At 42.6% G+C, this 25,279-nt stretch overlaps 1 protein-coding gene across 1 annotated transcript in view; it reads right to left on the minus strand.

The window, feature by feature from the left end:
* gbe1b (glucan (1,4-alpha-), branching enzyme 1b) overlaps nt 1-25,279 on the minus strand; it is a 94,267-nt gene that overhangs the window by 52,062 nt on the left and 16,926 nt on the right. The window contains exons 6-10 of the mRNA XM_034096973.2: nt 24,141-24,231; nt 22,142-22,351; nt 11,729-11,844; nt 10,565-10,692; nt 10,170-10,268 (exon numbers count right to left, since the gene is read on the minus strand). Coding sequence (XP_033952864.1) covers nt 10,170-10,268; nt 10,565-10,692; nt 11,729-11,844; nt 22,142-22,351; nt 24,141-24,231 — 644 coding nt within the window. The remainder of the gene's footprint in view (nt 1-10,169; nt 10,269-10,564; nt 10,693-11,728; nt 11,845-22,141; nt 22,352-24,140; nt 24,232-25,279) is intronic.

Raw genomic sequence — 25,279 nt, forward strand, 5'->3', positions numbered from 1 at the left:
AGATCGAATCATCCAAACGTGTGCTCTACGCCTTATCTGGTCCTCATTAGGATATCTTAATTTCTCACAGCCTGTTGTTCCCAACAGCCTTCTGCAGCCAGAAAATTAGTCATATCAATCAGTCATGCTGGGGACCAAACACAGCGTGAGGCACTACTTGAGGAAATGGGAGAGATTCATCGGTGCGCACATATGGATTACATTACATTGCATTTAGCTGACGCTTTTATCCAAAGCGACTTACAATAAGTACATTCGACCAGGAAGACACAACCTTGAAGAAAACAGAATCATATAAGAACATCAGGTTTCAAAGAGCCAATCGTTTCAAGTGCTACTCAACTGGCTTTAGATAAGCCAGTCCTTTATTAGTATATAAGTGCTCTGTTAGCGGTTCTTTGTTAGTCATTCTATCGCTCGAAGTGGAGTCGAAAGAGATGAGTTCTCAGTCTGCGCCGGAAGGTGTGTAAGCTTTCTGCGGTCCTGATTTCAATGGGGAGCTCATTCCACCATTTTGGATCTATAAATAAGCACACATCCATGTTGCTCTTTCTCTTTCCTTCTGTTTCTTCCTGTCTGTCCGTCTGTCTTCTTGTAAGCCTTTCCCTTCTGGCTCCATGTCTCCTTTTCTGCAACAGACCTCTCACTGGAGGCTCCACTTCAGCCCATTCAAATCCCTCCCTAATTGACACTCTGAGAGAAGAGGCAAGGCTAGTTCTGAGTGCACTTCACTGACTACGCCAAGACATCTTCATACGAATGCTCCCCTGCACGGAAACACATGCATTTTTCAACCTCTAGCTCGCCGTCCTTCCAGCCTTACAGTTGATGTGACGTCATGTTTCCGCAGGGAGTCCACAAATGTAATTGAAAAATAAAACATGGGACGACGGGAAGTATCTAAACGAATATTGCATAGCAAGCAATATTGTTTGAAAAAGTAAAAGCAGCAACCTCTCCAGAGGCGTCCCGAGGAGAATCCTATGAAACCTCTGGATATGGTGGAGGAGGCTGCGTCTCACAGCTTTCGCAGGCAACACAGAGGAAGGTCAAGTCTGGGACTATGCCTCCCTCTCCACCTCTCCCTTCCTCTGCCCCTCTCCTCTCCTCCCTTCATCCTCGCTGCCGAGTAAAAACCACCGCTGTGAGAGACAGACTTGATTAACGATGCACAGACATCCCCCATTGAGAAACACAGGAAACTGTAGTGCAAGAGGATGCACGCGGCGCCGAGGTCACACACTCTGCTTTCTCACAAAAATAATCAGTAAATATAACTTTTAATATGGGCTAGTGTAAAAATAAATTGCCCAGCTTTATGTAAATCGTAGAGAAGATAACCTATTTAGGCCTTCTACAAAGAGTATTTCCCCTCACATATCAAAAGTCCTCTACTTGCTCCACACATACACAGACACACTAAAAAACATTCCACTTTCCAGCCAGCCCAAACAGACAGACACATCTCCAGAGATAAACTGCTGCTTGCCGGCTTTGCTACAAATGTGGTCTCTAAAGTATTACTTGCTTATTTTATAAAACCACAGTGTTTGGCGACGAATGTGTGACATTTTACTAACACAGGCTTTGGGGAAACACCAAGGGGATCAAGAAAATAAATTAGGAGTTGAACCGATCCAGAGCACAGCAAATCCATGGAGTTCTCCAATAGAGGCAAACATTGCTCCAAAACAAGGTCGTAAAAAAGCTCTACTCATGTACGGCAGGGCATTAGACATTACAGCAAGTTTCAGATAAGGAAATACATGTTATATTCTTTATTTATTTCTGCATATATGGCTCAGTATGAATGCACTTATGTCTGTGCTACTCCTCAAAATCAGCATCACACAAGTATGGACTTTCATATCTGGTGGCTGCGCAGTTATCAACAATGTTTTCCCATTGTGGGCCATTAAATACTTTCACAGTGGCAGCTTGGGCTGAAGAGCGAGCTAAAGGGTGCTTCAACTGTTGTCGTTGAAGGACGGGGAACATTTGGCGCCCAGAATTTCCCATCTAGTCTGAAGCAGCGGTGGATATAAACGCATCACCGATAATAAATATTCAAGTTTTTCCTGCTGTTAAAAAATAAATGTATTTGTACTATTGTCATTAATACTGCACGATACTGGGACCGCCATGTAAATGTTCTAAAACTCTCAGGTATTTAGATATTTGATATGTACGTATATACCCCTGGTTTACATTGTATCTGATATAGAGCGGAGTGAAGAGCTGCACCGAATGCTGTGTACACCATAACTGATAACCTTGAACAAACAGAGACAAATTGACAGTTAATAAAACTGGTCAGCCCAAAACAGCATGTACCTATAATACTTCACTCTTCCAAACAGGTTTGTCCCAAGTACATAGTCTACAATATAAGTTGAACTCAAGGTAAAAGACCATGTTATTAATATGTCAAACAGTTCTCATTCATAACTCTCCGTTCGATGTCTCACTATGGGATGCGCCTCATCGCGGAGCAAACAGAAGCATCAATCTCATTACGCTAATCCTGATTGGCTGGTGATCTTGACGTCAACGTCAGGGGAAATCACCCCCTATAAGTAGCCTGCGTCACGACGCATGCGTCATTCAAACACCTCTTCTCGCTTCAGAGCACATCTCTAATAGTAGCCGGGCTAGCTTAACAGTCCACAGACTGAACCAAAGCTAATTTCGGTCGACGGGCGTTAGCCGGCTACCCTATTCTCTCACAGAAGAGTATTATAGTCAACCTCGCCGTTCTTCCTCTGGAGTAAGGTAAGGTTTTGACTTCAAGTTAGCAACACACCAGTCGCTAACTTGTGTTTTTTTCCCCTCACTGCAGACACCACGGTAGCGAGGACACTTTTTTCTTCTCTCTTCCACGGAGGAGAAAAGGATTACAGGAATATTACCATACCAGGTAATATCCTTGAGAGAAAAAGACCCACGCTGTCCTTTTTCCCCGGATTAAAGACAGATCGGTAAACACTTTTTTCTCGAACGTACCTGTCATGAGCGGACCCTCTCCACGCCTCACGGCGAACGAGATGGACGCCTCTCTCCCTCACACCAGAGGAGTCAGGAACTCGGAGGCCCGGCGCTGCGGTTGCGGGTTGAAAGTGTCAGGCACAGACTCACACCAGATCTGTTCGTCCTGCCTCGGGCTGGAACACGCCCAGGAGGCCATCGACAACCCCGGCTCGTGCGGACATTGTGCCCGCCTCACCGTGAAGAGCCTCCACCGAAGGTTAGCGCAACAAGCTAGCCTGTCGGGACGGGACCCCCACATGTCCACTGATCTGCCGACCGGCAATCAAGACACGGGGGCGTCTGCCGCAGAGATGGAGCCCCTCACTGCGGTCTGGGGCTCACCGACAGCGGCACCCGCAGAACCGGAATCCCGCCCAATATCAGGCCGAGATCCGGTGGCGGCAAGAAACGCGGGAACGGGGCCCCACGCTATACCAAGCTGGGGCTCCCGACTGGACCTCACCATGGTCTCACCCGCGGAAGATGTCCTGAGTTAGACTACATGGAGGACGAAGAGTACACCTCTGAGTTCCTCCTGTCTGACTCGGGTGAGCAGGAAGACGACATCTTCATGTCATCGGCTCAGGCTGCAAAGCCGGGAGCGATGGCTGCTCCCCCGGGCGACAGCACACCAGCTTCGCCCTGTCTCAGTATGGACCTACAAGCCGTGTGTCAGCGCGCTGCGGCCAAACTAGACATCCCATGGCCCGAAGTGGCCAAGGAGACCTCCAGGTCCCGTTACGAGGGAAAACTTTTTTCCCAAACAACGAGGGCAAAGAGGCAACTCCTCCCGGTCTTCCCGGAGATGTTGGATGAGGTGTCGGTCTCGTGGAGAGACCGGCCCTTTAGCAACAAGGCCCCAATCCAGGGTGCCCACTTCCTTGACTGTGACGGTACTGAGAGGCTCGGCCTGCGCCACATACCACCTATGGAACCTCCTACCGAGGATGGGCCAACCGCCACGCAGGAACCCCACGCTGCCAGCAAAGACGGACCGATTCCAGTCTACCATGACGGAACGGGCCTACAGAGCCGCAGCATTGTCCGCCAGGGCTCTGAACGTTTCCTCGATGCTAACCGCATACCAAGCGGAGCTCTGTGAGGATATGTCGAGCAATCCTGGACCGGCCACTCTGGACGAGATAGCCGCGGTCACAGACATTTGTCTCCGTGTCCAACGCTGCGCCGTCCAGGCCACGGGCAAGATAATGGGGATCATGGTGGTGCAGGAAAGAGCTAGATGGCTCAACCTCACCAACCTCCCAGACCAGGAAAAGGAAGATGTGCTTGACATGCCCATCGTTCGAGGGGATTTTCGGCTCCGCTCTCGCTTCCATGCAGAGGAAGTGCGAGTCGAAAAAGAAGGAAGACGAGGCTCTCCACCTCTGTCTCCCTCGAAGGGTCCAGCCGCGGCCTTTGCAACGGCGGCCCTTCGCCCAAGCTGCACCGCGCTCTGCTGGGTTCAAAGTACCAGGACAGCAGAGGTCGCAGCCCGCCCCGAGTCCCCAGCCCAGGCAGGAGACGAGGGCAAGTTGGTCTAGAAAATCTCCGGTTCCGGCTGCAGCCCAGGCACAGCCGACCCAGAATTTCGGCGAGGAAGAAGAAGCGAGCGGCCTGACAGCCCCTCCTTCTCCCCTCCGTGACGGAGCTGGAAGTTCCTTCCCCGGCTCTAAATGTGTCCCCGCCGCCTCGAGAGATGCCTCAACGTCATCCTCAAGTCCGCACAAAACACATGTCACATCTTTATTGTCTGAATAAACCATTTTCTGCTGACGCATCCAGGCTCCGGCCAAGGGCGCAGCTCAAAAAAATGAAAAGAAAGACAATAAACAGTCCGTTAACTATAAATCCCCTTCTCAGAGCAGCTACGGCCTCTCTCAAAAAGGCACTACCGTCACGCACATGCGCAGTGCCGGCCAGAGCTGTAATGGACAGCCCGCCAATTCTTCCCCTTTTGAGAGCAGCTACGGCACCTCTGAAAGGACGGATTATTGATGGGTCCGTGAAGCCACCGCCACACACATGCGCAGTGCCGGCCGGGGCTTTAAGGGCACCACCGGCACGCACATGCGCAGTGCCGGTCGGAGGCGTAAGAGTGACATCCCAGCTGGCTCTAAGGAGCATACAGCAGGAGATACTCACGATATCTGCCTGGGCTTCTCAAAACAGTTATAATGTATCTGTTTTCACAAACCCAGAGAGAGTCAACCCATATTCTGGAGAGAGAGGTTCTCTCTCTCCTAGAAAGAAGGGTTTTATCTATAAAGCCCACCGAGCGGAGTCAGATTACGGAGGAAAATGTCCTCGTAAAGCACCCACTAAACATGGGCCTCATAATAAAACTAAACCCCGAACACCACGGCTTACGGAGAGTTTTAGTTATTATGAAATGCGTAGTGGCACTACACCCGACTTTTCCAGTGCGGGACGCGCCTACGGGTGCAGTCCTTTCACGGAAGGTGGTCACCACGGACGCAGGTCAGACGGGCTGATAGGGGACTTACGAAGGTCGCCCGGTGAGAGGTCTCTAGAACAGAAACTTCTAGCGGGCACGCGTAAACTACCCGGAGCTTTTAGCGGTGTTCCCCACCCAAAAATGCTTCCTGCCTTCTCTCAGAGGACACCATGTCCTCGTGAGGACAGACAACACGATATCGTGTATGAACCGCCAGGGGAGATTGCGTTGTCTCCAGTCACACACACTGGCACACAAACTGATCCCTTGGAGCGGCAGACGTCTCCTCTCTCTGAGAACGACACAGGTACCGAGAGTTATGCACCTAGGGACAGAATTACTGTCCAGAGGTGCACCACTCTATGCAGACTGGACTCCTCATCCAAGGATCGGGAGTCCGCTGTGGGTGCGTTACGGCGGAGCCGCGTTAAGTCTGTTTGCAAAGGGAGAAAATGCTCAATGACAGCTGTTCTCTTTAATGCACGATTTAAACGCACCGTTAGGCGGGGACGCGCTCGTACACGATTGACCTCCGGGTCCTCTGTACTCGCTCCCACCCCTGGTTCTGTTACCCTTAACTCTGGCCAGAGTGAAAGAGCAACGCCACACACTTACTCTGATGTTTCCACCCTAGCCCGCAATATACGGGCTGGCGGGGATATATCAGCTGTGGTGCGGGCAGCCTGGCAGCCCCCACCACGCAGGGACAGACTGTCTCAGGCGGGGAGGGCGATCCTTCACCCACGCCCAGAGCACGGGGCACTATGGGCCTGACCCGGGAGTGGTACAATCTGAATACAGTGGGACTCCCTCAGAAGGTGATAAACACTATTCAGAGTGCGAGAGCTTCCTCCACCAGGTCTCTTTACGACTGTAAGTGGAGGGTGTTTGAGGAGTGGTGCCTTCAAGAAGGGCACATCTCTTTTCAATGTCCTGTCGGGGTGATTTTATCATTCCTACAGGACTTGATCGATAAACACAGAGCTTTCTCCACGATCAAGGTGTACCTGGCTGCTATTGCTGCATGCCACGTGGGCTTTGAGGGTAAGACGGCTAGCCAACATCCTTTGGTTTGCCGTTTTATGAAGGGAGCGCGCAGGCTCCTCCCTGTCTCCAGGTCGCTGGTGCCCTTATGGGACCTGGCAGTGGTTTTAAATGGGCTCAAAATGACCCCATTTGAACCCCTGGAAGGAGCTGACATGAAACATCTGTCACTCAAGACAGTGCTGTTACTGGCCCTGGCATCCGCTAAATGGGTCAGTGATATCCATGCACTATCTGTACATCCCTCATGCACTCAGTTCGCCCCAGGGCAAACGAGAGTGTTGTTGAAACCCAACCCTGCCTTTACACCAAAGGTGGTTGGTTTTGTACCCCGATTGACATTGAGGCATTTCCTCCGCAGCTGGTTTCCTCCGGGGAGCAGCAGCAGGATCTATTGTGTCCAGTCCAGGCTTTACACACATATATGGACAGATCAAAAGAGCTTCATCTTAATGACCAACTCTTCGTGTCCTGGGCTAAACCTCACAAGGGTAAGCCTGTTACTAAGCAACGACTATCCCACTGGATCGTGGAGGCGATTGCTTTGGCCTATACGAGTCAGAATCTGCAAGCACCTTTGGGTCTGCGGGCTCACTCGACTCGGGGCCTGGCTACATCCTGGGCTTTGTTCAAGGGTGTCTTCGCCGCTCACTTTTGTCCGCTTTTACAGGCTGGACGTATCCGCTCCAAGCGTGGCCCGAGCAGTGCTGGGCACCTTGTTGAGTCGGGACTCCACCTGTTAAATTCTGGTTGATCGGTGATCTTCGAGATAAGCTCGTCTGGCAATACGGGAGCTACAATATCCCATAGTGAGACATCGAACGGAGTGTTATGAATGAGAACTATAGATTACTTACGTAACCCCAGTACTCAGAGTAACATGAAGTGAGATGTTTCACCAGACGGCCCTCCTTGCTATGGTGAAGCGAGAAGAGGTGCTTATTTTGAATGACGCATGCGTTGTGGCGCAAGCTACTTATAGGGGGTGATTTCCCCTGACGTTGACGTCAAGATCACCAGCCAATCAGGATTGGCGTAATGAGATTGATGCTTCTGTTTGCTCCGCGATGAGGCGCATCCCATAGTGAGACATCTCACTTCATGTTACTCTTAGAACTGGGGTTACGTAAGTATACTATAGTTATGACTCTAATGCATATTATAGGACAAACACAACTAAATTGAAGCAAATAAAAACAACGATAAGGTAATTTAAGAGAGCAAAAGAATAAAAGCAATAAAAAGCAGACTTCACATTATATTCTCATAAAAGCTTGTCCATTTCAGCGTTATGTACTGCTATGATGTATCTTCGTGGAACAAACTAACAAAACTCCATTCACACCGAGGTGAACACAGACTGTAAAGCCCCATAAAATTAGCACATATGTTCGGTATAATAACCCCTTCACAAATAACACTGTAAACATTGATAAGTTGAAGCCACTAAATGAATGTCTGGATTTTAGGACTATAAACTGTCCTTCTCAATTGCCATTCAATATAATATATTCATGTCAAATTCATAATGTTTCAATTTAAAATAACATTTTCCAAATGTCTCCACAGCTTACTGTGCCTGCTGTTAGAGTGGAAAAGTTGACCCTTTATTCTTGAATGTCATTATAGCTCAAATGATCCCCTCTACTCGTGAATGAGTGGAGTCTGATAAACGTTCAGGGAGGTCAGCTGTTCTGATTGTCTAACTGGTTGGGAACAATTAACAGAGCATTGAATTCAAACTCCATTATGTAAAGGCACCCCAAGGACAGACATTACAGACGGAAATGTGAATCAAAGTGAAATGTAAAAGGTGAATGTCAGCCTATTTAAATCATACACAAAAAAAATACAACATTACATTTCATCTTGGAAGAGTGACAAGATGACCTTTAAGTTAACATGTGAGGCTTGTCTTTTTTTACTGCTTTTATTTTTAATAACAATTGTGTCTCTTCCATCATTTATTCATAACTCTGTGTCTGAAGGGATACATAATGACCTTCCCATTGCATACACAGCAGGTAGGATTAAGAAGGGGAAACAAGAAAAAATAAATTAGCACTGCTTTAGAAAAAGCACAAAGACCTTCATCAGTTTGATTTAAAACAAGAAAGAGCTATTTAATAGCTAAAGATGTCAAGGAAATAAATGTGGCCCGTCTATATCTGTGATATGATTAACTGTGACATCATGACTGTAGAACTAAAGGTATTTTTTACACGTTTCTTTGAAATGGAATTTTGTTAGCTCCAAAAAATATAGATATATATCACCACTTTTTTCATAGTCCTTGTAGTCAGTATCAATCGGTTTGGACTTGCATTATATAAAACCTTTTTTTATTTATTATTCTACTCTAAATATTATATTTTTATATGCGATTTTAACATTTATTTTTAACTTATTACTTAAATATAATTTAATGTGAAGCCTATTGAGCAGTTGAGGCAGGTACAAGAAAATGAAAGTTTTATATTATAGAACATCAGAGTTTAACAAGGCAGTCCACAAATATTGTAACATAGGCGTGTGGCGCAGTGGACTAGTGCGTTGGTGTTTGGATCAGGGGGGCACAGGTTCAAACCCCACTGCAGTTAGCATGTGGTTCTGTCCCTGAGACACTTCACCCCAAATTGCTCCTGTGGGGATTGCCCACAGTATTGAGTATGTAAGTCGCTTTGGATAAAAGTAAAATGGAATGTAACACATACAGTTTTAAGAAATTTAAGAAAATTATTAAATCTAATATGTTATAGTATCTTTATTATTGAACCAAAGGAATTCATTGCAGTACAGAAAGCAATCTATGCCCAGTACTATCAATGTTTAAATGTAGTGAACGCTAAATAAAGTAGTCAAACACCTTAATATAATATTATAAAATATAATGCAAGCTAATGCAATAAAATCACCCACTACAAGTTGACATAATTGAATATTTCGTTGGCAAAGAGTAAACACAAAATGAATATTATAAGCTTCACAAAGATAGTCCATGATTGTACCGTTCAATAATCAATTCAGATTATTATGCAATTTAGTCCATTGTGCAGGTTGTTGTAGTTTCTTGTCAATGACAGTATTGTGCAGGTGTAAAGAAGAACCTTAAGGGATAGAAGAACCTCCTCCTGTCACTATATTCCTAGACATGTTATGCTCTAGTCTTGATAGCTTCTTAAAAAGGCTCAAAAGCTTAGCAACTGGCTCAGTTGTAATATAGCACAAGAGTGTTTAATGCCTCCTAACATGCCCCGTTATTGACTTTGTCTTTCATCCCTGTTTACAGCCTCCAGTTTCTTCCCTGCGGTATACAATGTTTTGATTCCTTTCATCGGTGGCCCTTTTACGGACTTAAGGAATACAAATACTTGAAAGATTGACACATATTTGAACTTAAAAGACCCCTTCAAAAAAGGTAGGGAGACACCACTTTTTTCTTCATTTTTACCATGTCATTAATCTGAACCAGTTACTCTGCTGCGTAAAATAAACTGAATGATTGAACTGAGGAGAATCTAACCAGTGTGACGGTATTCACAAAAGTTATATGGAGCCCAAAAGTTTGACGGTATGTCTGTATTTATGAAACTTTTAGATATTAAATAAACTTGGAGCATGAATAAGAAGTAAATCATGTTACCTGAATCCACTTGTCAGGAATGGCCATAGCCAGTCGGTAATCGAAGCCAAGTCCTCCCTCCTCCACTCCCCTGCAGAGAGCAGGCATTCCCGACACATCCTGCAGAGAAGTCACACTATTTAATTTCACATCCTCCCTTTATGTGCACACGTTTTTTTCCACCATAAGTCTGCCAAGATCACACCAACACCACTCTATAACTCACACATTAGAGGGCAACACATCCTACATCACAGGCCAACAAAAGAGTGACATCCCATTTTATTTTGCTTTACTTCTTAATTACACCTAAGAATAAGTAAGTAATCTATGCCTAACTAATAAGTGCTCTTAATTAAGAGTAGCTTTGGGCAGTGTCATTGCAAAGTAAGTGGATGCTGAAGGTGTGTTTTTACCTCTGCAACAGTGATGCAGTCGGGATACAGCGTATGAAGTATGTGATTGGCAAGCATCAGGTAGACCAAAGAGTCTTCATCCACCTGTAGGCCAAAGTACTCGCTATAGTCCCCTGAGAAGCCTGCGCCTAAGGAGTAAACACCCACACATTCAACACTCATCATGTGTTCCACTTCTAAAAAACCTTCATTCTTTTTTTTCTAAGTGTTGAAACTGTTTTACTTTCTTTCTAAAAAGTCCTCAACAATAAATCATAAAAGTAATGCTCTTTCAGTTTAGAAACTATGCGTTGATTCACTCTCCTCTCAAGTGCTGCACAGTAATATGCCACTTTAGAGGTCGTAAGCACATACCAGTACCTGTACATAATACAAGTACTTGTAGGATATTAAAAGAGAGTTATGATACAAACATTTACATAAAACCTTGAGGATTATTTCAGGTGTTTTTGTCCCTTTTTATATATCTGTTGCTCCCAGAACAAGAATACAAAATGTATGCAATCACCACAATGCATTAGGTGCATCAAGAAGACCTGACATACATGCTCAATGCATTTCCTTGCAAACAAATTCATAATAAAAGTTGAACATGTGTTATATATACTTGAATCCATGTTAACATTAACAAGTTGTCTTGATTGATTCATCCTTTTGCTGGGACATTGCTATGCCAACAACTGTTCATCCTTTTAAAAACATGAAATCATCGCTTCATTTGATTGGCTTTCCTCAATGAATAATTGCTAGAAATATGTCAATCAGACAGCATTGTAGCAGAAGAAATGGCACACTTCAGTCAGAAAATCAACCCTATTCAAAATACTTTTTAGGAACAAGGCTCTAGTGGCTGTTCTGCCTAGTTTATTTTTTATTTTGTTTCACTCAACTGCATTTATATATAAAATATAACGTTTCTAACTGTGGTTAATTCATGGGGCGACAGTTACACTTTTGTGACCTTTTATTTTTTATTGAAGCAAGATGTTCATGCATGATGTCTGGGAACTGTCAAACCTCTCAACAAAACTCCTTATTCTTAAGTCTCTGTCTCTGGTACATACGACACTACATGTTTCAAAAGAGAGGATGATGACATGCTTTACACACACACACACACACACTTCAGTCTTGAAATACAAGAGGCAAACAAACCAAACTTACCCATGCCATGGTGATGGTACAGCATGGAAGTAACGCCATCAAATCTGAAGCCGTCAAAGCCGTACTCATCCATCCACCATCGCAGGTTTGACAGAAGGAACCGCAGCACTTCCCAGCTAGCAAAAAAACAGGCACACACACAAACACTCAAGGTCAGATCAACAAGAAGCTGTGAATTATTCACACACCAGAAATTAATTTTCACCGCTACAGGACATTCCCATATTGATATCCAAAGCTAAATTATGTTGGAGATGGAGTGTCAGTGACAGGAGATGGTGTTTTCATTAACTACACCATAGAGAGGGCACCGTCTGTCACGTATCCTGTTGTCAGGATTAGTAAATCAGTGGCTTATATTTCAAGTTTCCCGATTTCCATCAGACCACTCGCATGACCACTGGGCAATCATTTAGTATAACCCAGCCCATCCTGAGGTATTTGAATTGATAGGATGTTATGCTACAGTTGGGTAAACACCATGCAGGGGATTTGAGTTCCCTGTCCTGAGGATGAAATAAATCAGATGCTTACATTCCCTTTGGCAGAGATGGCAAAAGTACACACAGCCTTTATTCAAGTAGAAGTACAGATACTCATTTAAAAAGATACGCTGGTAAAAGTAGAAGTACTGACTAAACGTCTTTACTCAAGTAAAAGTAAAGAAGTATGGGCTTCGAAATGTACTTACATAAAAAGTACCCATAACTACAGAACCAGCTGTTTTAAAGAGTACCTGACCTCCCTTTATATTAATAGAACAATAATGTCATTGTTAGCTAATGAATGTTTCCATGCTGAACAACGGCAACGTTTCCATTGGTCCCTCTTCTTTAGAGAAGACCAGGAAATGATGGATACACGAATCGTGTTCAAATCAATAGGCACGCAGTGACTCTAAATAATAATGATCATGCCACTAAACACACATTCAAACTAAAGTAACAAACCTGTTGTAAATGAAAATGTAAGAAGTAAAAGTACAGGTATTAGTGTTAAAAATGTAAGAAGAAAAAGTAAAAAGTCGTCAGAAAAATAAGTAGTGGAGTAAAGTACTGATACCAGAAAAATGTACTTAAGTACAGTAACGAAGTATTTGTACTCTGCCGTTTGGCAACCATCTTCAACGTATGACGAGCTCCCCTGTTCTTCAAGAGAGAGCGCAAATGCTCCAACAAACCAGAACAAGCTACCTTAATATGATGGTGTCATTTCATCTGGGGTTTCTATGGCCCATGGTGTTCTAAAGATCATGAAAATGTTCTCTCTCAACCTGTTGGCTGTGCAGCGCTGGAGGAGGCGGATTCCATAAATGGCTCTGGCCCCCGTTTCTGAGCAATGGGAGAGTCATCGGGATGTGAGCAGCCACTCAAGGCAAAGTACACTACGCACCTCACCTCTTCCCGCTTTAGTGGTGGGTTGCTATGGAAACACCATTAAAACTTAAGATTTGGTTGTCTCTCTGCAGTGTGTGTAATGAGCACCAAATTAAACATTGTACACATGGACGCCGTGCTGGAAAGCAGCAGCGAGGCACAGTGGTTTCAGGCCAATGACACATGCATGACACTGATTCAACTGTGCTCTCCGTACACTCAGCTCTAACCATGGCTGTAATGATGTGTGTCTGGTGTACCTGGATGTATCGAAATACATTTTCTATTTTTGTGAGAATATGCTACCCATGGCATGTCTATGAAAAAAATAAAGGATCAGTTAAAGCAATACAGGACATGGAACCTTAAGTTATTTCTCACAATTTATTTTTGATGTGACAAAGTCAAGTTGAGGTCTTTCTTGGAATTGCCTTATAGGAAATTGTGAAAACGATTTGTACTATGTACTCTCCGTGCCAAATATAATGGAGGGGTCCACAAATGATGCTGTTGAGAAAAGGCTACATTTGAATGATTTGCATAATTTTAAATGTAAATTGATAATGAATGATTTTTTCTTGCTTCTTGAATGTAATTGTAGCAATTTACAAACCTCATTCAGACCCTAAATTACAAAAGTTAGACACAGAATGTTATTTAGGTTTATTTTTTTCAGACACCACACTGAGGGGCAATCCAACACGTTTTGCTTCAATGATGCAATTTCATCATGTCAGAAAGTCGGTGAAGCAGCGAGGAGTCCCAGATTCATGCTTCAACAACGCTTCAATAACATCTCAAAGTACAAAAATCCATCCAAACACTACACAATCCTCGCTCTCAATAACACCTCCTCTTTAAATTGATTCCCCCCTCTGAATGCTCCGACACTAAATGCTAAAGATTACATTCTCCATGGCAAAAGACAAAATCCCATGTATTTTTGTCCGAGTAAGCCGTGACACAAAATACATATGAATGCTTCGCCTCCTGTGCTCCATTCCTCAGGGATGACCAACCTCAGCACTGTTTGACAGGTGTGAAGCTGCATGTTACATTGGCGCTTCTTCCTTCCCTTGAGGAAGAGCACAAGGGAGCCTGCTATGATCCGATATAGCAGCCTGGCTGGGTGGTCACGCAGACCCTGTGATAAATAGATTAGGTCCTCCACTCCACTGCGCAGAGCCAACAAAGGCTCAGACACAATGTATCCTCATGGGATGGAGATAATAGCTAGTGAGAGCCAGAGGCCCAGGATGAAACCATACTGCCACATTAGGACCCACAATGCCATTCATCATCAAGTCCAATTACAGTGGGAAAGTTAGATCTTTATACTCGATGCAATACGCTGCTTATCTATGCAGCTCAATGAAGTTATCATCCGGCCTGTGGTGTTGATACAAAATCAAATTGTATCTTACAGTGTCCTCATGCTAAAGCACAGTAATGACAGTGCAACCTGGTTAGGGAGCTCTAATAGAGTAAAGCTCTAATATTGCTGCTTGTAGAGTAAAATAATGTAATCTATCATACAGTAGGTGTCGTTGTTTTTTTACTGCAAGTACACACGACTACAAAAGCCCCTGACAAGTCAATACAAATAACACGATTTGTTCACCTCACCTTCATGCTTAGTTGCTCCTTATCAGAGCTCATTTCCGCCTCCAGCTGAACATGACTGTGACCCATATTGTGGTATATGTGTTCTGTTGCAGCAGAGCAGATATGGAAGCATTCTGCCTTTCCACAATTCAATTTTGCATAAGGGGTCAAGGCATTTGTCATGATGGCAGAGAAAAAGATTTAAGTCCCCATTTTCACAACATCACAGGTAACTGCAGATAAGACCAAATAATTTAAAGAACCTGACCGGTCATTCCACAAGAAATGTGATGCTCAAACAACGATGCTCGACAGCCAGATGGATGGTGTGCATTTGTTGCACCAAAAAGGACAAATAAGGTGCCTCATTTAAGGCATTACAAACTTTTCTCCAATCCCTGAAGCTATTAAGAGGACAGAGAAATTGACAGGAGCGACACCTGAAATGAATTTGCATTTCTTGGTTGAGGTTTGAATTCTTTATTTATTCAGTCATGGAATAATTCATCCAGCTTGTGGTGGGTACATTAAATACACATATGCCGCACCGCAGGTCCTTGAAGGATATGACTTGCTGATGTTGTATAATGTCTTTTCTATTACTTTTGTGAATCAAGGTAGACATTTTAAAATCGTGTTAGGTGTCACATATCCTTCCTTTAAATCGGCCTTAGTCTGGTAAAACAGGGTTCCTTCATCCTATCAGCAACTTGTGTCTTAAAATACAAATATGTATAAGAAAAACTGCTTTATACGGCTGTATCACATAAGCAGTGCTGTAGGCAGTCTGGTGATGCTGGCTGCCTGGCAGGGAAAACTCTCATCTAGCTTCCTGACAGACTGTCGCTGTGTTGCAGTGCTTTGTGTCAGATATCTGCCATTTGTCTGGCATTCTTAAGGCTGCCTGGCATCTAGTTGCTTTCGCTCGGCATCCTGGGATATTCTGCTGCCTGTGAGACTGTTTGTTTAGCAACCTGTAATTAGTATCAGCTTGTACTTGCTGCCTTCAGAATTAAATTGCAGTGTGGCAGGCCAATTCTGCCCCCACCGAGTTTTCCCTGGAGGGCCATATTTTAGTTTTGGAGGATATCTTTCAAGGTGGATGTTCTCAGAAAAACATCTCTTTTGAAAAGGAATGACCACTTTATGATATAATAATCGGTATGTATCCAAAAAATTATTAATGGACATTTAGTTAGATGGATGGTAAGGGTGACCAAACCCTTACCCTTAAAGTATTTTATCCCCTGTGCAATACATATAATTATACATTATAAAAGCAGAATAATGGCATCGGGAATCACTTGCTGTTTATACATGTATGTGCTTTCTTTAATTATTTATTTGTTTTATTGGCTTTACCTGCCCATTCAACTTGTGTATCTTGTATTCTGTATATTTGTATTTTTTGTGTATTGTGCCTTTGCTGTACCTGAGCAAGGGGTACAACAATCCCTCCGTATTTCCCCCAAAAACTTGACTAAAGCTGAGATTTGATTAGCTATAGCCAAATAAAACAATACATACTGATTGTTATGAAACATGATTCTAGTGTTGCCTACATATAAGCATTAGTATGTATAGAACACATATTGTATGGCTGTTGGACAGTACTGGATTATTATTTGTACTACGCCCACCATGGCCAGATGACCAGACCCACCATGCAACTCCCCGGTCCCAAATTTCACTCATTCTCATCTGGTCACCCTATGGCTGGCTAACACCACCATCTCAAGTTGCAATATGCCAACAATTTGCTTAATTACAAAAAGGGATGGATCAAAACCTTCTGGTCATGTGGGCGGGTGCAGCCTTACAGGCTCAGCTGAGGGAGTAACAGCCGGTTGGTGAAATAGAAGAGCCACAGCAGATAACATTTCAGTATTCGTGGTTATTGGCTTCCAGTAATTGCTAGAATCTACTTGTGTACCATGCTGTGAATGGATCTGGCCCTTCCTACATCCAAGACATGGTTAAACTGTACACCCCAGCACGTGCACTCCGCTCTGCATCAGCCAAACAACTCGCTGCACCCTCGCTGCGAAGGGGACCCAAGTTCCCATCAGCAAAAACACGTGGGTTTGCTATCCTGGCTCCAAAATGGTTGAATGAGCTCCCCATTGAAATCAGGACAGCAGAAAGCTTACACACCTTCCGGCACAGACTGAAAACTCATCTCTTTCAACTCCACTTCGAGCGATAGAATTACTAACAAAGAACTGCTAACAGAGCACTTATATACTAATAAAGGACTGGCTTATCTAAAGCAAGTTGAGTAGCACTTGAAATGTTTGGCTCTATGAAACCTGATGTACTTATATGATTCTGTTTTCTTCAAGTTTGTATCTTCTTGGTCGAACGCACTTATTGTAAGTTGCTTTGGATAAAAGCATCAGCTAAATGCAATGCAATGTAAAATAAAAAGTGGTTGGTATGGGATTTGAGGCCAATTGAAGTCTGCTTGCTTTCTAGCTTCATTATTTGGCAATAAAACATTCACTAGCCAGATTTTGCAAAGCTTGAAAACCATGTAAAAATAATTTCTCAGTATGATAAATGAGAAAATGACTGATTCAACTTTGGCTCTTATCTCTCTCCACTGAAAATAAATCTACTTATTTAAGGTCATTGCCTTGTGATTAAAATTGCAGTTAGCACTTAAACATGTCTTTATTGAAAATATAAAATGTATTTTCAAGAGGTAGTTTATTTCATCTCAAACGCTGAGTGCAGAAAGGTTTTTGCACATATTACTGAATGGTACTTTTTTGCTATTTGTCACATAGTTTTAGAGGGCTGAGGGGCATGAAGGTGCAAAGCTGCTATATGTTCCTATCCACTGACTCCATCCAGCACCTAGTGGAAGCACCACAGGGAGCTCCAAGCAGCCACCATGCACACCTCCAGCTAAGCTGAGCTCATTAGCTGGAGCTCACCAGAGGGGAAAAACAGATTTTCTCCTTGCTGTGTGACTTGATGGGGCAGGGGGAATAACTCATGGGTACTAAATACTCAAATGACTGAATTCGGAATGAGTTGACATTTCAAATGTGAGTTTATTGACCGATAAGACAGCAGCCTGGCCACAACTACAGTCCAAAGTTGGCCCAAGTATGGAAGGTCCAAAGGGAGGAAGCGATCAATTTTCTTTAAAATTAAATCCTGACATTTATCATTTTGAAGATTCTTTGCTTTCCATAAATGACAGTTTTATTATTTATATCTATCTAAAGACTGTTTATCTGGCACACTGTAGGCCCAAAATCTAAGAATAAAAAAAGAAATAGTTCTCACACCGTTAAAAGTTATGCCAATGACGAAATATCTGCTCCATAATTTGTTCTATTTAAGATCAACTTTATTGTACTGTAAAACAAAGACTACAATATTATACATGACTAGCTTTTCATAATGAAATGTATACCCTGGGATAAGATCCTTTTTATAGGAGTGAGAGTAGGGTTACATAGACAAACATGTACCATGAGCAACGGATTTAGCACAATGTCATACATGAGAGAACATAAATAATTTGATTCTGCTTTATTTGAGCCCTCATACAGTATAACATACTTTCAATCCAAGCAGTGCTAATCTCATTCAGTGAGTGTCTATAAGCTATCTTTTGTCCTCATTCATTTAAAATCAAAGGCAGCACAGACTCACAGAAATATTCACTATCTATAATGCCCCATCCCCACATCATTAACAAATATTTGAACATAATAAAAAGACACGCATAGAATAATCTTGTCAAAGAGAGAATGATTGCTCCTTGGTCCTCAAACTCAGAGCTGATGTGTCAGCATGAGAACACGGAGCCTGGCCCTGGGCCTATTTTTCATATCTTAAGAATTCACACAAAGATTGATGAAAAATGGATGCAAAGGATCCTGAGAGAGGTGGGAGGATTACAGAACAAGCCCACATCAAGCTTTTTAGAACCCACACATCTGAAGGCCCTGAGCTGCAGAAAGGCTCGGCTCCTCTGGCTGCCAACCCCGAACACGCCGAATCAACCACTGGCTCCATTCACTCGGTCACCGTCTCAAGGTGACTTTCACAACTTTGAAAAGGTTTATGAAGGAAAAGGGTGCTAACAAATAGTGCAAATACCCATCTGTTTGTTTTGTGCATATCCTCATACGGAAATAAAAAAGTATTTATCCAATGGCCAATTGATTTACAAGTAAAATACCCTATTATGTTTCAAGGATATTTTTCAGCTGAAATGCTCCAAACAAATAATGTATTACCTAGTCCTCTATTATACCAAATGATTCATCCATTTAAACTATTTAGTTAGCAGACACAAATGCTCCTTATGCCTAGAACCTCCTGACAAACACCAACCAAAATGGCAGCAAGGGTAAACGCCTGCAGCATGTGTCCTAAAATGCAGACACATTTCACTCAGGCAACTCCAGGTACCAGTTGGATAGCAGGCCTCTATCTAAACAGCATTCTCTACAGAGTGAGCTGAATGTTTTATGAGGCAAAGTTGAAGAGAAACACATACAAGTGAAAGTGGAGCAGAAGAGGCAGCATCTTCGCCTCGATAGCCAGTATCAGTAAGCTTCTGTCAACCTAATAAGAACATCATGGTCGGACTGTGATGGCTGATAGCGCTGCTGCTTGATTAAAAGAAGCCTGTGTTTCACACTAGCATCAGGGCTACCCTCTGAGGTTCATTTCCTTCCAGAGGGGGTAGCAGAAAATCTTGACACAAACGACAAGACCAAACAAGCGGTGAGAGGCAGAGAAGACAAATGAACCGGCTGTGACATTGCAGCGCCCCTTTGGGCTTTTACAAATGACTCTTCATATGCCTCCCAGTCGCGGCACACGTCTGCTTCGTATCTAATGAGTGCTTTGGATATGAGGAGAGTTCAATAAGTAATGAAAGAAGAACCTTGTTCTCTTATTATAGCCCCCTTGCCTGACACTAAACATTGTATAATGTATTAGAAACTGCTGCACCACGACACACGCTTATTAAAAGCGAGCTTGAAAAGAGGCATTTGATACACTCAACAGTGGCTGTTCCTCTTTAATGTGCACCGGGATCATATTCTGGGTACAGAGGCAAGAGAAGAGATGCTTAATTAACAGGGCCTACAACAACAATCAATAGTTTTGGTGTACACTAGGCACCAGCAGAGCCTGCAGACTTAAGGCCTTTCAAGTTTTCCCTCACACTTTTCTAAATTAGCTGAAAATATGAGCATTGCCAAAGACTGCCAACACTGAAACATCAAACCATTACTCATAATGCATTAACATTCAACACCTGTCTGGACCAATGTGTAAAAGATAAAATCAAGAGCATTTGAGGAAACTTACATCCACCATTAATAACCCATTCTACGCCTTAGGAATATCAGATTAACAGCGAATCTGACTGCATGGCCATTTTGGTGAGCGATGTAATCTGTCATTTTTAGATCATGTCTCGCTTTTGACCTTGAACACATCACGCTTTACCAGATAGTCTGAGTGAATATAAAGAGTGGTATGTCTTCTCCTATCTGGCCTCATTTATCAATCTCTTCATATGTTGCCAATACATTTTTATTATAAATTGTGAAGCCCCTAAATATTCATACTCATTCATCAGCCTTGTTTTCAAAGGTAAACACATCTGATGCAGCAACGGTGGCTTTTTAAGTATCTTTCATGAGTTTAGTATCATATGCAGGGGTGCACATAACTGGTACGCTGGTACGCAACAATCTGAAATGCGTACCGTCACTTGTGTCACAAAGTGCATTTGCGTACCGACGTACTTGTGAAGCTTTTCCAGAAGGCGGTTAGATCACCGGACGACAGAGTCGGTCTCCGCGTGCACAGACAGGGCTGCTGTTAACGTCGGCCTGTACAAAGGAATTGTGCCAAAACTACGCCAACTGGCTGCGGAGGGAGACTCCCCCCCTTCACTGGAGAACTGCGCTAAAACAGCTGATCACAAGGTTCAAGCTCTGTGGTCACGAAGTACTCCACTAGCCCCCCCCGTCGACTTTCCTGAAGTACTCCACTAGCAACCCCCCACCCCCGTTGACGTTCGCGATACAGGGGGCTTCATCAAATAACTTTGAGTGGAGCCAGAAGTTGGAGTACCAAACACTGACTCCAGGTACTCATCCGAGTGCCTCACTGAGAAAGCTATGTGCACCCCTGATCATATGCAACATTTAAATGCAGCTTTTAATCCCCACAGTATAATGTGGAGTTGAACTTGCTGTAATCAGTGGGCAGTTTCCTGGCTTTTGTATTCTGGACCCCACTAAAAGGCTCTGAAAAAAACTGAATGTCGGATTTAATTGCAATAAAATTAGAGTAGAATCAAGTCAATACAAAAGGAAAGAAGTCCCGCCGTGCTGGTGTAATGCAGGTGTACAGTGACTAACAACAGATAAACAGCAGGTATGTTAGAACTGCTACTGTGAAGCAGGAAGAAACTAAAATGTGATTTTTTTTACATACATGTAGCACAACTTTCTGTATTACAAAAGAACTTATGTAATAAGAAACTTCTATAAAAGACTTCATGAATTGTTATTGCTCAACTTAAATTGCGGTTTAAAATACTAATGCCATAAATAGACTTCATGCAAGTTTAAACCATGTGCTTTGATTCAAATCACCAAACCTATCCATGCACAATATGTTTTGATGCAGATACCTAATGCTAAAACTAACAGTTGGTGTTGATTATACATCTTAATGTGAAGTATTACATGAATAAATGTCTTATTACATTTTGACAAACATATCTCATATAAGTTTATTTTAAAGTTCAACCTTTTAAAAGGTCCCCTATAATACTGTTTTTCTTCAATATATTATAGGTCTCAGATATATACAAACATGTCTTTGAAGTGTTTGGCTGAAATACCAAACAGATCGTGCATTGCAGCATTACCCATAAACCCCTCTGTTGCAGGCCTGTTTAAAAAATGCTGATTCTCTGTCTGTTACTTTAGATGAGCCACTCCCCACGCCCATCTGCGTTTAAAAGAACACAATGGTGCTCTAGGTGGAGATTCAGGTGATAAGGTGGGGGGGGGGGTGTTACCTTGGTTGGTTATTAGCTAATGGTTGCATAAGCCAAAAAATCGTTATGACATCATAAAGTGGCTAAAATCTGATCAGCTTATTTTCAGACAGGATTTTATATAAATGGATCAGGACAAAAAGTGAGCGAATATTTTTTCCTGAAACATTCAGAATCTCTTTACGCAGAGGGGAGGACACATGTTTATGGATAAAAGACAGGGAAAGGTGGATTTTGCATAATAGGTGACCTTTAAGGACTGAACCTTGTGCATGCAAACCAAATCCATACATACTGTACGGTACACTGCAGGGATGCATTTAAACAAACCTAAAGATGACGTCACAGTAAACTGTTGAATCAGACGGTGGGTACCTTGAGTAGTTGAAGAGGCGGCTGTCCCACAGCTTGTGCTCCCCCCTGGGTGGAGAGTGGAAGAAACACGAGTCGGAGCCGTCAAAGTGGTTCAGGCCGTCCTCCGTGTTCTGTGAGGCGTGGCTGTGAACGACATCCAGCAGCACCACGATGCCCATCGAGTGGGCCACATCTATCATCTGCTTCAGCTCCTCCGGGGTGCCGTAGCGACTACAGATACACACATACACATATTTGTATTAGTCCTTAAACCCTCTCCATTTCTTGGCCTTAACCTCAAACATACCTCTAATCCTTTTCTTGACCCTATATCAGAATCCTCATGTCAGAGTTACCCTTAGAGGATGAATGGACGACCAACTTCCTGACAACACATAACCACTCTATTTCTAAAGCCTAACCAAAATACTAGACCAGAATACCTCACCTGTCTCCTAAAATAAACCTGGTTTGTCACTTGTGCAAGGTGATGACCTACACATATGTCCTTGGCTTTGAGTTTATTTTTCATTACATTTGCATCACAGTGACAACATTATTGGATAAAATGCAAGGGCACCCGCTTGATTTACATGTTGTCATTAATATGCATATTTTCCCTGGATGTGGATTCAAATGTCTATATTCAAACAGAATATTATTCTGCAAATGTGATCTTCCTTTTAAATCATTTTTTAGTTATCCATTCTTTCATCATCATTTTCAAAATGTGTAGATCTTATGTTGTAATAATCATCAATTCAACTTTTTGATTCAGTTTACATGCTTTTATAATGTGTACAGATTATTCTTGCTTTTTAGACGTGCATCTGCTAATTGCCCAACTGGGAATACGATTAAATTAAATTATAACAGTAAGCATTTTATGGATTTCGAATAATTTGATATCACTTCTATAGCATTTAAATGTACAGTGTCATAAGAAACACACTATTGAACTCACGATACACTCCACAGAGTAACAGTATGTATATTCACCTCCATATACTAACCTACATATCTTTGTGTACACTGCTCATATTGTCCAAAAAAAGTAGGTCTGTCATTCCGGCTATCATTATATCAGCCTTCTTGCAAAACAGGACACAGCGACAGTATTACCCCGCTTCCCGGTATTTGGCTGCTCGGGTTTTAAATGACACCGAGAGATCGATCATGTGTGAAATTACACTATATACATTACACTCTGGGTTTAGGCTCGACTCTAAGCAAGGGAGGAGCAATCTCTGAGAGAAGATAAATACTCAGACTAGTCCACTTTTATCTACTCCTTCCACTCTCTGGATTAACAGCAAATGTATTTAGAGAGAGATTATTGCTGGTGTCAGACTTCCTAACCTTGATTTGAGGTGACTATTTTCTATAAAGTTGGAAGTTGCTCGCTCAGTTTTTAAACCTCACAATAACACACCCATTTATCTGGAACCATTTATATTAAAGGGGCATTTACTGCAGGTAACAGATGTTCTGTATAATTATACTCCTGGTTAAGAAGAACGGAATCATCTTGTTACGTTGTTTCAATAAAGAAGACCAGAAACGATGTCTCCCGGCACGGTAGCACTGAACTCCTGATGGAATGTTGCCTTTCATAGAATTTAAAATGCACACTGGCTAAAATGTACATGCATTGTTTCTTCTGAATCTCTCGATTTTGGTGAAGGAATGGCGGACTTCACCATAAGTGTTGAAAACTATATGACTTTTACATTGCATTTAGCTGACGCTTTTATCCAAAGCGACTTACAATAAGTACATTCGACCAGGAATCATATAAGTACTTCAGGTTTCATAGAGCCAAGCATTTCAAGTGCTACTCAACTGGCTATAGATAAGCCAGTCCTTTATTAGTATATAAGTGCTCTGTTAGCAGTTCTTTGTTAGTTAGACTTGAATGGCTCACGCTGAAAGAAAGCTTTACACATTCTATTTGTACATAACAACTTTGCAATCAAGAGTGAACAACATATATTAATCAAACAGAATTGTACACAGTTACCTGGAAGCAGCAAAGAAACTTGTGATCTGATAGCCAAAGCTTGCATAGTAGGCGTGCTCCATGATAGCCATCAACTGAATACAGTTGTAACCTGCAAACAGAGTAAGGAGGGACATTAAAAAAATATTCTTATTCGTCTAAAGACTTCCCTACTAGAATATTGTGACCTGACTTTGTCTAACTTATTGAAACATTCAGATATTACCCATGGCTAACCAACTAAATGATCATAAAATATGTGTTCATAACGTGTGGCAGCATGATACAATGTAGACATCTTGGTGTTTTGTGTTTGTTATTTAAAGCATTGTATCCTTTCTATTTGGATAACCTTATTTCCTTTATTAACTGTTATTCTCATCATCTTCTCTTTACTTAAGATTTTTTTTTAGAAGTAGATGGGCCCACCCCCACAAAGGCAGTACTCGCAACAGGAAAATATTGCATGTTTCCGCCCCTTTGATTCAGATTCCCTGCAAACGTTTGTTTCATCCCACAAGTTTGATCAACATCAGGTCATTAGTACATCAAGTACGCTGTTGTTAGACACAAAAGCTAAACAAATAAGAGCAATATGTTTATAAAAAATCGGTTCTGATGTGATTTGTCTCATTAATGTGATACAGCCAGCATGTGGTAACCGTAGGACTCAATACGATTTGACCAGTGTCAGTCATACTGTATAAGTGAGCTCCAGGTGTCCTTTTTTGACACAAGCTCTAATACCCTAAAGACAAGCAGCAGCTACAGGGAAACACCAGCTATCAGAGTCAGGAGGTCATGTACAACATTTCAAACAACCCACCAAAACTGCTTCTATGAATAAGAGAACAACAGGCTTTTAAACTCTCACTGAGCACTCCATAGGGAGGCCCTGCGGTTCTTCACTGTTGTGTGGAGCACATTTTTATATATATATATATATATATATATATATATATATCGCATCTTCTTTTCAGGCTGGAGAGACAGAGAGAAAGAAACGCTGGCTTCTGAAATGGTGTGACAAAGCACTGGGGTGAGCTGAAGTTTTTTATATTTATATATACAGAGCGTATATACTTCACACTGGAGAAAATGGAAAGGCAGGCAGAGGCAGCCGTCACGAGAGACAGTGGAGTTTAGCCTCCTGGAGAATC

Source organism: Pseudochaenichthys georgianus, chromosome 13 (assembly GCF_902827115.2).
Source record: "Pseudochaenichthys georgianus chromosome 13, fPseGeo1.2, whole genome shotgun sequence".
In the NCBI taxonomy this organism is placed as follows: Eukaryota; Metazoa; Chordata; class Actinopteri; order Perciformes; family Channichthyidae; genus Pseudochaenichthys; species Pseudochaenichthys georgianus.